The following is an 11,472-nucleotide window of genomic DNA, read 5'->3' on the forward strand; positions in this document are numbered from 1 at the left end:
GTCCCCTAATCCAACGGATCACAGCGCAGGTTTCACATCAGTAATAATAGTACTGCACCCATCACATCATATACTCTCTTTTTTTTTTTTTTTTTCTTATAATTTGCATGGGTTTCAAAATTAAAATCGAGAACCCTCTCTCATTTTGCTGCCTAATCTTTCATTAATTTCCTTAATTTATGGCACTAAACTATAATTAATGTAACTCTGTTGGCCCCCTCCTTTAATTTGTTAAATTTTCTTATCACCCTTTGCTTTGTTTTGTGTACTCTTCCAAATCAAGGCTTTTGTTCGTGTTTTTCACTTTAATCATTGCTACAAATTATTCATTTAACTTGACCTCTTCTACGTGTAAATTTAAGGTTTATTTTGCAAGTTTAGCTTTCACGCTCACTATTCCTTATAAACTTGTGAAAACCTCTTTTTAGTAGACGTGTGTTAAAACTGTAAGACTAAGATGATACATAACGAGCAAAAGCGGACAATAGTTATTAACGGTGGACTTGATTTGTTACAAATAATATCAGAGCCAGATACTGAGTTGTATACTAGTGAGAACGCTGGACCCTAAGAGGGGTGGATTATGAGATCCCACATCAATTCGAGAAAGAAACGAAATATTCATTAAAAGGGTGTGGAAATCTCTTCCTAATAGACGCATTTTAAAATTGTGAAGGCTGAGTGCAATATCTACTAGTGGTAGACCTGGGCTGCTATCGTATTGAATACCTAAATTTGTGGGTACTAGAAGTCATAATGAAAAAGAGAAAGACTTAGCTTGGATTACAAGCCCAAATGGAACAAAGGTTATCTAATTGCTTCAATTTCTTGACCAGTAAAGAGCCAAACATAAGCCACTCATTGTAATTTTGGTACCATCAAGCCTTTTCTTGTCTTCAAATTTGGATGTGTTTGTTTGACAACTTGTGATGTTGAAAAGGGTTTTGCTCTATAATGCATACCAATTGGGTTGGCATTTCTTCTGTGTGGAATGTATCAATTATGGCACCATTTTTTGACTTTGAAATCTTAGCCATTCCAATTTGATAGATCTTTTATTTCGTTTTCAAATAGAATTCTTCAAATTGAGATATTTGTTCATACCATTATCAATAGTCAAAATTCTTCCGAACAATTGAGATTATGAAATAAAGTGATATATTATTTGTTGTAACACGATGATAGAAATTTTAGAAGAAATTCGTATTCCTTTTGCATCGTAATACTTACCTAATTTAATTTTGGTACCAATGACACAAATGTGTAAAGGGATAGCGCACCCACTAACTTTGTTGAGCACCCCATTGATTCTCTACAAATCTTTGTAATATTGGAGCACTTTCCTTCAAGATTCAAGAAAGTTTTAATTTCTTGTTATGAAATTAAGCTAAAAATATTCTATTTCAAATCCCTCTTTTTGTACCCATTCTTTTATTAGGTTATTCTTGTTTTTAAAACCCAACAATTAGGTCCTTAACTTAATCATTTTGATTCAAACTAAATTTATGTATCAAATATAGGTAAGAGAAGGAGGAATTAATTTTTCTTTTTTCTACTAGATGTAAACTCGACCCGTTTTAAGACTTTGAGGTTGACGGCAATATGTAACGAGCCAAGTAGACAATATGAGTTTGGACTGTTACAAATGGTATCAGAACCAGACACCCGACGTGTTGCCAATGAGGATGCTAAGTTCCAAGCGAAGTGAACTGTGATATTCCACATCGGTTGGAGATGAGAATAAAACATTCATTCCTCTCCGAGTAGACTCGTTTTAAAAATTTTAAGAAAATTTATTATTAATTATTAATTTGCTCCTCATATTTATATATGACCGTGAATGAATAATACTCCTCATGTTCCCTTTGAAGTAAAGAAAAAAAATTAAAAAATAAGGCAAACAATAATAAAATAATGTGGAAGAGTGCATAATTTGGTTGGTTTTGATAAAATGGAATTAATAATGACGAACATAGGATCATGATGTGCTTCAATTTCTCCAATCTTTTTTTAACTCTTACCATAGGAGATTCTCTCCCTCTCTCGTAACAATGTGACATTTTCCAAGTGGGACGTTAAAGTTTTATTCCTTTTATAATTTTATATTTTATTTCTTCGCTTATTTAACAATTATTTCCTATTTAAATCATTCTCGAAATTTTGATTATTATTATTCTTTTTGTAAGTAGTTAAATTAAACGGAAGCCAATTTAAAATTATAACAGTTATAATTAAAGGAAAAAAAATGTAGATTGCAAAAAATATAAATTAAAAAAGAAAAGGGTTAATAATATATTTTTTTTGAAGGAAAGAAAGGCGAGGGCATTTTCGTCGATAATATTCACGCGTCAGAACAGACACGTGCAAAACCAAACACGCCCTAACCTCTCTCTCTCACACGGCCTGTACGAATCAAAGTCCAACTAAGTAACTTAAAAAAATAAAAATAAAAGTAAATAATAATGACGACAATGAAACTCCTCGAAATTCTTATTTGAATGTTAAGTGTAACGATTCAGATCCATTGCTAGTAGATATGGTATTCTTTGAACTTTCCTTTAGGACCTTCAAAAGAAGACAATATGTACTAGCACTGGATCTGGGTCGTTACTTTAAGCCTAATATAATGTCTTTGTCTTAATAATTCAGTGGATAAATATCTGTCTTTTTGAAGTACCTAACATCAACACCGCCCACTTCCCAACACAAATTATTAATAATAATAACATAAAAATAAATACATTTTAAATTAAAATTTTAATTAATTTTGATTAATGAGTTGGGATGTTGTAAGAGAGGATGAGGGAATCACATGCAACTCTTGAATCGGAAAATAAATAAATAAATAAAAGCATGAAGGAAAAAGAAAGGGAGAAGGACTGCGAAGGAAGCTCCTCTTCAATGCAACATTTACAATATATATATATATCTATACTTTTTACATGAATTGTAATGAATGATCTGTCAGCATTTTTCTTTTCTTTGCCTTCACGTTGTCTTGTCTTCCTTTCATCCTTCCCTTCTACAAAATTCTCAATATATAATAGATTTCTGTCTCCGATTTTAAATAATATATATAAAAATGCGTATATAATTACAGTTGTACGTTCACTTCTGCAACCGTTTCGTACATTTATAACTTAAAATGATAAAAATGAATTTACTCTAAACAAATGTGAGATGGTAAGCTTGAAGTTAGGTCGTATCTGTTTTAATTGTATATGAAAAATAATTTAACGTTTTTTCATTTCATATAAAAGGGAACAAATTAATCTTTAATATTCTCAATTACTAGTTTTTATTTCAAATTTGGTTCCTTTTGGAATTTAAAAAAAAAAAAAGAAAAAGAAAAAAAAAAGACAAAAATCAAAATGTAGTATTTAAAAAAAGTAAAATAAAAAGATGAGAGTTGGTGGAATCATATTCATGCGGTGGCTCCCCCAAGCCTCTCACTCACATTCACGAGCCTTTCGTCAAACACCATCTCAATAAACCTACCATCATGACTCACCACCCACCTTTTCCTTAGGGTTTACTGTTTTTTTTTAATATTTATTTACATTTTCAATTATATTTATGACCCGACACCATGTATTTATTAAAATTAAAAAAAAAAAAAGTTGAGTTGACACGATATCATAAAAGTTGAGTCTATCTTATAAGTAACCTATGATATATTTTCCCATATTCATTATGGTTTTTAAATTTCTCAACAAAATAGGTTCAGAAATGTAGATATCACAACAAAATGCTATATTTATTTATTTATTTATTTATTTATTGAGAAATTAAGAGTTTTTGGGTAAACTAATTTATGGCCCAAATTTATTGTCTGAGAGGCTCTGTCAATATGGACCTAAGTTCCAAAAACAGCCCATCTCCAAGCTTGGTCAAAGTCAAACGTCATTTTTTTGTTTTTTAAATTATAAAGATTTAAATTATTTCGTATATTTATTATAGTTCAACTAATTAAAATATATATTATTAATTAATAAGTTAAAAAGATGTATAAACTAAAAAAACGCATTATATTTATTGGGTAAGATATTTTAGGTTGATATTAACTTTAGATTATCTTTTATTTAAACCCTTTTAATGCTATTTACTCAATAATGACTATTATTGAAAGTTAAGAGGATTAAACAACGCTTTATAAAGTTAAAAACGTAAAGCTAAAATGAAATTAAAGTTAAGACCAATTATAAAGATTTTGTTTTTAATTTATATTTAATTTTAGAAAATCCTAACAAATTGTTTCTATTAAATCATATTTTAAAATAATAATAACTAAGAAATTTGAATTATATTTAAATAAATATAAATTAAACTTAGAGATATTAAATTTTGACCCAAAAAAAAAAAATGCAAACATAGTATGAAAAAGTATTTATTTCTTTTTAGCTTTTTTCTTTCCTTTTTTTAATTATTTATTTTTTAATTTTGGGAAAAGCAATTGTGAGCCATATCTTTAGCTTTACTTTAGAGAGAATCACACTCGATTAGCAGCATTTAATTAAAGTTAAAAAAAAAAAAACTTGCATGGGGATGATGCCTAATGCATATCTTAATTAATCAAACAGCAAAAGGCACAAACGGACCTAACTCCATGCCAAATCATATGCTATATATATATATATAATCTCTTGATTTTTATAAATGTCTAAAAGAAGTGTTTGAACATTCGATTTTAATTTTTTTTTTTGAGCAAATAGAAAAAGGAAGTTATTAAACGTAAAATTAAAAAAGTTTAAAATTTTAATATTTACATTTAAAATTGGAAATTAGTGTATATAGGGGTGGGATAGATTGTGGTGTTATAATATTGGGGAATCCAAAGGAGGTGTATTTGGATGATGAATTGTTGGAAGACTAAATGCAGAGAATTGGTTGTTTTTATAATGAATTCAATGAAGAGATTGCATCAATATTTGCAATGACTCAGCCAGAAATGTGGCATTCGCCTCCCCCACATGGACCTCACTATTTCCTTGCTTTCTTCAACATTTAGGACAAGTCATGGATTTGGTTCACCATTTTTTAACCTCATCATATTTAAATACCCCCAAATACATGTGAACACAATAATTATTAAATATAAATATATATATATATATATAAAGAATATGTTTAGGTAAAATGATTCAAAAAAGACCATTTAATTCAAAACATTCATGATGATGACGTGTAAAGTTCCCATTACTGTGCAAGAAGGCGCCTCTGTAATTGAAGAGGAAAGATTTGAGGGTTGTCCCACATCGGAAAGCGTGCTGGACAATTGCACCATCTGGCACTATAAAAAACGCTTCCGGTTATTGTACAAATCATACCTTTCTCGGCCTTTTGGCTAAGATCAAGTGTAGTATCTGTTCTTATCAGTTTAATATCTGATACGTGGGCCATCGGCCTACATGATATTAAATTAATTTTTTTATGGGGGAAGGCCCACTGCAATAGCTTGCTATTGGGGTCTTCGAGTGTCGCCCTTGCGTTGCACTACAGCATGGACCAGGCGCACCCCTTCAAGCCCAGTTTAAATGCTTTTGTAACCTTATTTATCAAATTACCATAGCGTCGATCAATAAAAGATTTCATTATTTAATGTGATTTGGAATATTAGCTCAATTAAAAACGGAGATTTTTTAAAAATTGTCAATACTTTGACACTCATTCTAACCTTTAACCTCTTCCAATTAAATGACATGCAAGAAAATTCCTGTTATGCAACATGGTATTGTACAATAAATTTTAAAATATGATGGGCAAGTATTATTTTTTTTACGCAAATGAGGCCACTAAATGTGAAATTAATATGTTATTATCGTGTGGGAGTGCAATTTTATATGAGAATATGTTCATTCATACTTTAGTTTTCTAAAGTACACTCATTTTTACTTACAATTACTTTTATTCTGGAGTCCTTTTCTTAAGGAATAATTGTTCCATATATTTCAAAAATTGCTTTTAACAAATAGAACTGCAGTTGCATATGCATGGTAGCTGGAAATATCAGCTAGAAGCACAATAGTGATAATCGATGAGTTGAGCACAGCTGTGTATTAAAACAGGGGTGAATGGAGAATGCAATGAATGAACTGCAGCAGTTTGCTTAGGAAGAGGAGAAAACTTTAAAGAGTTTAGAAGTCGTCCCACATCGGAAAGCGTGCTGGAAGCCTGCACCTTATGGCACTATAAAAGACTTCTTCCGCGATTTCATAAATCATACCTTTCTCGGCCTTTTGGCTAAGATCAAGTGTAGTATCTGTTCTTATCAGTTTAATATCTGATACGTGGGCCATCGGCCCACATGATATTAAATTAATTTCTTATGGGGGAAGGCCCGTTAAAGTAGCTTGCTACTGGGGTCTTCGAGCGTCGCCCTTGCGTTGCACTATAGCATGGGCCCGGCGCGCCCCTCCAAGCCCAGTTTTTAATTTTGTTTTCCTTCCTAAATTTTGTGGTTAAGTAGACGTAAATTTAGTACCTGGTTCTTTTCCCTAGTGATTATTTCTCTCTTTATTGAAAGTATTGCTAGTTTATTGTATTTTTTCTTGAACTGTTCATTCAAATAAAGTTCAATGGTTCGTGGGTTGCACTGGTATGAAATGTATAATATTTTAAAAACACTATGTAGGTAGGAAGATTTTGAATTCATTGTTTAAGTGAACGACCTCACAACTTTGCTGTATGATACGCACAAATTATTCTAATTTATTTGAAGATTTAAGGACCTAAGCAAATAATCCTCATAAACCCTTGAAGAGATTACTGTTAGTGTTGCAAAATTTTCCAGAATCTCTGCTGGTTGAGTTATCTGTCCAATGGGGGATGAGTTTTGTCCATTGTGAATAATGGGAAGCGAGGAGAAATATAATATATTTCCTCTTTCTTAAAAAGGTACTAATTGCGTGGGCTAATGCACTATATTTACAATTATGCTGCTATCACGTAGGGGCCTTTGCACATTAATCTCAAAGACGGATTTACAAACTTGGACATTTACAATTCAAAACATCACACCTATCTCAGTCGATAATACGCTCCAATACGCTGCTAAGCAAACTCAGCAGCCCAAAAAGCATCTGGATCGGGACAAAAAAGACTAATATCCTTGATTTCCAAATTGGCAATGTGCCCATCAACTAATTTTGCTTGTATTGATTTGAATAGCAGAAGGATTACGGGCAAGATCCACCACTTATCAATCTCCCTGATGTCAAATAAATTCAAAAGCAGTTGAGTTTAGGGAAAAAAGAAAAAAGAAAAAAAAAACATTTAAAAGATTTGACATCTTGTCTATGGTCACACTCCCAGTTTCTGGTTTCATCATCCATTTCAGACGTGGAGAAAGGTAAAATATTAAAAAATGAGTTGAAAATCACCTTCTGTTGCTCCAGGTATTTGTCTCATCAGGTGGCTGGAATGTTGAAAATCCATACAGGAAAGTGCCATAAATGAGGGCCACACCCTGTAATGACCAAAACGATGAAATATGATTAGCGGAAGAAAAAATTTAAGTTCTAATCGTAGACAGCCTTTTAAAAAAGACGAGAAGTAGTTTTAACTATGACGAGCATCCTGAAGCGTACCCTCCAAACAATATCAAATTGATCGGGAAAATTGTGGTGATACTGCAGTCTAGAACAACTTACAATATTCGCAAAAGAGGTTGCATTCCACAGAGCATATATTCGAGAAAGTGATGCCTTTCTAGGCTCCTTGCTGAAAAGTGCATTCAAGCCAGCTGGGAAAGGAGAGAGTAGAGACAAGGGAAGAACAAGAAGAACAAGAAGAAAAGCAACCAATGAAATCCAATAGAACTGCAGCAGCATGAGAAGGGTAACAGAAATATCTGCTAGAATCACAGTAGTGATGAGCAGCTGCACAGTATCCTGAAAGATTTACGTCTCAAGAGTTAGAGGATTAAGCTATACAAGATTCCTCTGTTCTACATCTAAGAAATATATGGTGATATCAACTAACCAGATGTCCAATAGGTTTTGTGTTGCGTAATAAGAGAGAAAAAGGATAGAGAAAGTCCCATTTATAATGCAAAAATCCAACGTTAGCCTTGTTTATAAGCCCTCCATTAACTACTCCTGTAATCCTTTTTAGAGATAATGCTTGCCAACTCTGTTCAAACTGCATGAGAGATTCTGTTGCACTTGCAGCGTCTTTCCTATCATAATTTGATATACAATATAGTGAGAAGCCGAACTTTAAGTTGTTAAATTATGTTGAACATTCAAGTGTACCTTGACGGTTCATTAGTATGTTGGCTCAGCATATCCGATCTTTCTAACTGGTGAGGAGAATAATCACCAAGTGCTACAACCAACACACCAAGCTGATAGTAACCAGAAGCAGTACCTTGAAACCATCCAACCTCAATTTTAACGCCATGGAATTCGAGTTGGGGGTTTGCATGACTATTTATCCAATCTAGAACAGGAATCAAGGAGGAACGGATGGATCTATTCCTCACTATCCTCAATTGAGCATTCAGGCCAGCAACCAAGCGATTCCAAACAGTTGCTGGGACGTGCTAGAAACGCAGAAGAGTCTCTCTGGGGTCAGAGTTCGTTTAGTTAATATTAATAAAAACGCATACTGAAGCAGACAATATCTACCTGTCCAATGAGATTGGTCAACAAGGCATCACTGTGAAGATTATAAGGAGTCATATAGCTTCCATCCCCACCAAAAATGATGCACATTGGATATCTCTTTTCAATAATTGAAACTATATCTAAACGCTTCTCATCACCACCAAGAAAAAAATCGATAAAGGCAACCATTAAATCAGGTGTTGCTCCAACCTGCATCAGTTTCAATTGTGCTCGGGCTAACATCAAATTCACGTGACTTCATAAAATAATGCTCGAGAACCATCGGAAATATTAGTTTTTATATATTAAAGTCATACCTTCATTCCTTTGTATAAGGCACGAGATCTGCAGGAGCGCAGACATGAATGGTCATATTCAGACTTGACATAGTCCTGAAGGCGGTGGATTTTATGCCTACGTCGCCATTGTTTCCACGTCCATGCGCAAGGATATGCAAGAATTGAGAGTATGCTATGTACTGATCCTTCCCACCAATCATATGCAGCCACCGAATTTATATCATCGATGAATCTATTAAAAGCATCTTCGTACCTAAGCATATTGTAAGGAAGATGAATTAAACATCATTGAAAATAAATAGTTCAAACACTTCTACTATAGACAAGCTTATCAAATTACAGTTTTCTTACACAATTTCTATAACTGCATTGGGAGGAGAGTAAGGAAGATGCCATGGCTCTCTGAACGTATTGGGACCCATAAAATACATTCTGTAAACATGACTTTGAGCTTCATCAGCTCTAGTTCCACGTACCTGTTTACAGACAAAAAATACACCTGAATAAAACGTCATAACTGCAAGACAGGACTGTATGGAAATCCACAGTTACAGTAATTGGTACCTCGGATAAGGACAGAAGATGTGGGAAATGATGATGACCGTGGGGTTCAATCGAATCAGCATCACGATATGAACCATATCCAACGAATTTAACTCTCAGTGTACTCAACAGAAGAGCTAAAAGAATCAACAAGCATGACAATATAACGGAAAAGGGCAAGGGACCCCCAAAAGTATACATCAGCTCCTCAAGAGGTGTAAAACAATTTGGCATCCTATATTTGTCAGATATGCATTTATATGGACAAAATGGATTATCAACGCCTCCTGTCACAAGAGTGGACGCCTTAGCAAGAAGAAGATTTGAAACCATTCTAAGGAAGAAATAAAGCTAAAACAATAGCTTCAATGACCAATTATCGTATTACCTCGTGTATATATAAAATTTGCACGATTGGGCAGAAGGTCAAGAGAACAAGGAAGGCAAAGATTTGCATCAGACCCATTAACATCTTTATAAGTGCCAACAGGGCATTCCTGTAAACAAAGCCAAAAAACAATCCGATGTTACAATACGCTACATAAAAGATTCATTCTCGATTAAATGGTGATGCCAAAGTAAATATATCAGCCAACACAACTTTACATGTGCCAGTAGACAATATTATCAAATGCAAACAGCAAAATCTAAGAACTTCACCGGCTAAACTTATCTTCTAATTTAGAACACATGCATGGATGCTACGCTTAAGCATGGAAGCACCATGTGCGTCCAGAAAAGCATGACAAGAAAATTTCTAGATGGTGAAAACGGTGGCATGCCCACATGTATTCCAAGATTTATGTTATCGTGAGGTGGTACCAAATCCAATTGAACGTACTTCGCAAAATGTACCGTAGAGGCCCTTCGGGCATTCTTTTCCGGTAATTGTGCCTTTTCCACCATAACTACCACCTCTGTTGCTAGCACCTCCACTGTAAGACATCAGACGAAGTACATTATCATAGTATCACAAACTTCAAAGACGAATTGAAAAAACAATTAGAATTAAAGGTTTACGTTGTTTATCTCTGGAAAGTAAATGAACAATAATTTTATATTGTTCCTTGCAATCCTATCATATAGTTAAGAAATTATTTTGCAATTTTTGTTCTTTCTCTTATCTCCCTTATCATTTTGTTTAGAGCTTAGAGTTAGAAGTCCCGTACCTAATATTAATGGAGCCACTTATACTTGCAACAGGTGTATATTCATCCCCAGCATGTATATTGGACCAGTGAAAATGTACCCTCCCACCCCCACCTCCACCTCCACCTAGAGAACCACCATTGCCGCCAATAACAGTAATTGATGAATTCTTGAAAAGCTCAAGTTCCTGAAGGAACAGAAGAATAGTTCCACCTGAACCTCCTCCACGTCCACCAATCATGCTACTATTATGATTTCTCGTTACTTTAATAAAGCTTTGTCCATCAGCCGTTAAAGATCCATAAACTTCAAGAGTTAACAAAGGCCACGGGATGGATCCCATCACTTGCAGAAAACAGCATATGCATTTGCAAGGCAAGAGAACAAGTTCAGAGACTAAGCAAGCAAACTGATCAAGCATTAGAGATGAAATATATATATATATATATAGACACACACATACATCTTGTTAATCTACATTAGAGGAACTTTCGATAGTAGAAGAAATATTTACCAATCATTCCCCCTCCAGCCACAGGTGTATCAAAATGATCAGGGCCTTCTGCTCCACTTCCAAGTTCACAGGGAAGATCAGCATTGCCATATTCATCACCTCCATTACTCACCCACCCGTTAAAATAGCCAGAACCCCCTCTTCCTCCATGTCCAGCTCCACTACCAGCACCATTTGAATAGTTTCCCTTACCAATTCCTTCATTGCAACCTGACCATGAAGGTATACTAAAATTAAGAAGCTTAACACACTACTATTTTTTTTTTTCCAAGTATCGGTTTGAGTTTTTTTTTTTTTTTTTTTTTTTTTTTTTTTTTTTTTTTTTTTTTTTTTTTTTTTTTTTTTTTTTTTTTTTTTGGTT

The 11,472-nt window shown here is 33.7% G+C and overlaps 1 protein-coding gene and 2 non-coding genes across 3 annotated transcripts in view; 2 read left to right on the forward strand and 1 right to left on the reverse strand.

Annotated features, from left to right (window-relative positions):
- Positions 1-5,323: 5,323 nt before the first annotated feature.
- On the forward strand, positions 5,324-5,520 carry LOC111459877. Its single transcript, XR_002713352.1, has one exon. It is a non-coding gene; the product is annotated as a U2 spliceosomal RNA (small nuclear RNA).
- Positions 5,521-6,219: 699 nt separating this feature from the next.
- On the forward strand, positions 6,220-6,415 carry LOC111459876. The gene has a single exon (XR_002713351.1). It is a non-coding gene; the product is annotated as a U2 spliceosomal RNA (small nuclear RNA).
- Positions 6,416-6,719: 304 nt separating this feature from the next.
- Positions 6,720-11,472, reverse strand: part of LOC111459491 — a 14,176-nt gene continuing 9,423 nt past the window's right edge. The window contains exons 11-23 of the mRNA XM_023102420.1: positions 11,112-11,321; positions 10,618-10,942; positions 10,290-10,383; positions 9,837-9,945; positions 9,470-9,735; positions 9,257-9,381; positions 8,924-9,158; positions 8,628-8,816; positions 8,253-8,542; positions 7,981-8,176; positions 7,650-7,889; positions 7,380-7,465; positions 6,720-7,207 (exon numbers count right to left, since the gene is read on the reverse strand). Of these exons, the coding sequence (XP_022958188.1) occupies positions 7,051-7,207; positions 7,380-7,465; positions 7,650-7,889; positions 7,981-8,176; positions 8,253-8,542; positions 8,628-8,816; positions 8,924-9,158; positions 9,257-9,381; positions 9,470-9,735; positions 9,837-9,945; positions 10,290-10,383; positions 10,618-10,942; positions 11,112-11,321 (2,522 nt within the window). The 3' untranslated portion in view covers positions 6,720-7,050. The remainder of the gene's footprint in view (positions 7,208-7,379; positions 7,466-7,649; positions 7,890-7,980; positions 8,177-8,252; positions 8,543-8,627; positions 8,817-8,923; positions 9,159-9,256; positions 9,382-9,469; positions 9,736-9,836; positions 9,946-10,289; positions 10,384-10,617; positions 10,943-11,111; positions 11,322-11,472) is intronic.

This window comes from Cucurbita moschata, unplaced genomic scaffold (assembly GCF_002738365.1).
Source record: "Cucurbita moschata cultivar Rifu unplaced genomic scaffold, Cmos_1.0 Cmo_Scf00022, whole genome shotgun sequence".
NCBI lineage: Eukaryota > Viridiplantae > Streptophyta > Magnoliopsida > Cucurbitales > Cucurbitaceae > Cucurbita > Cucurbita moschata.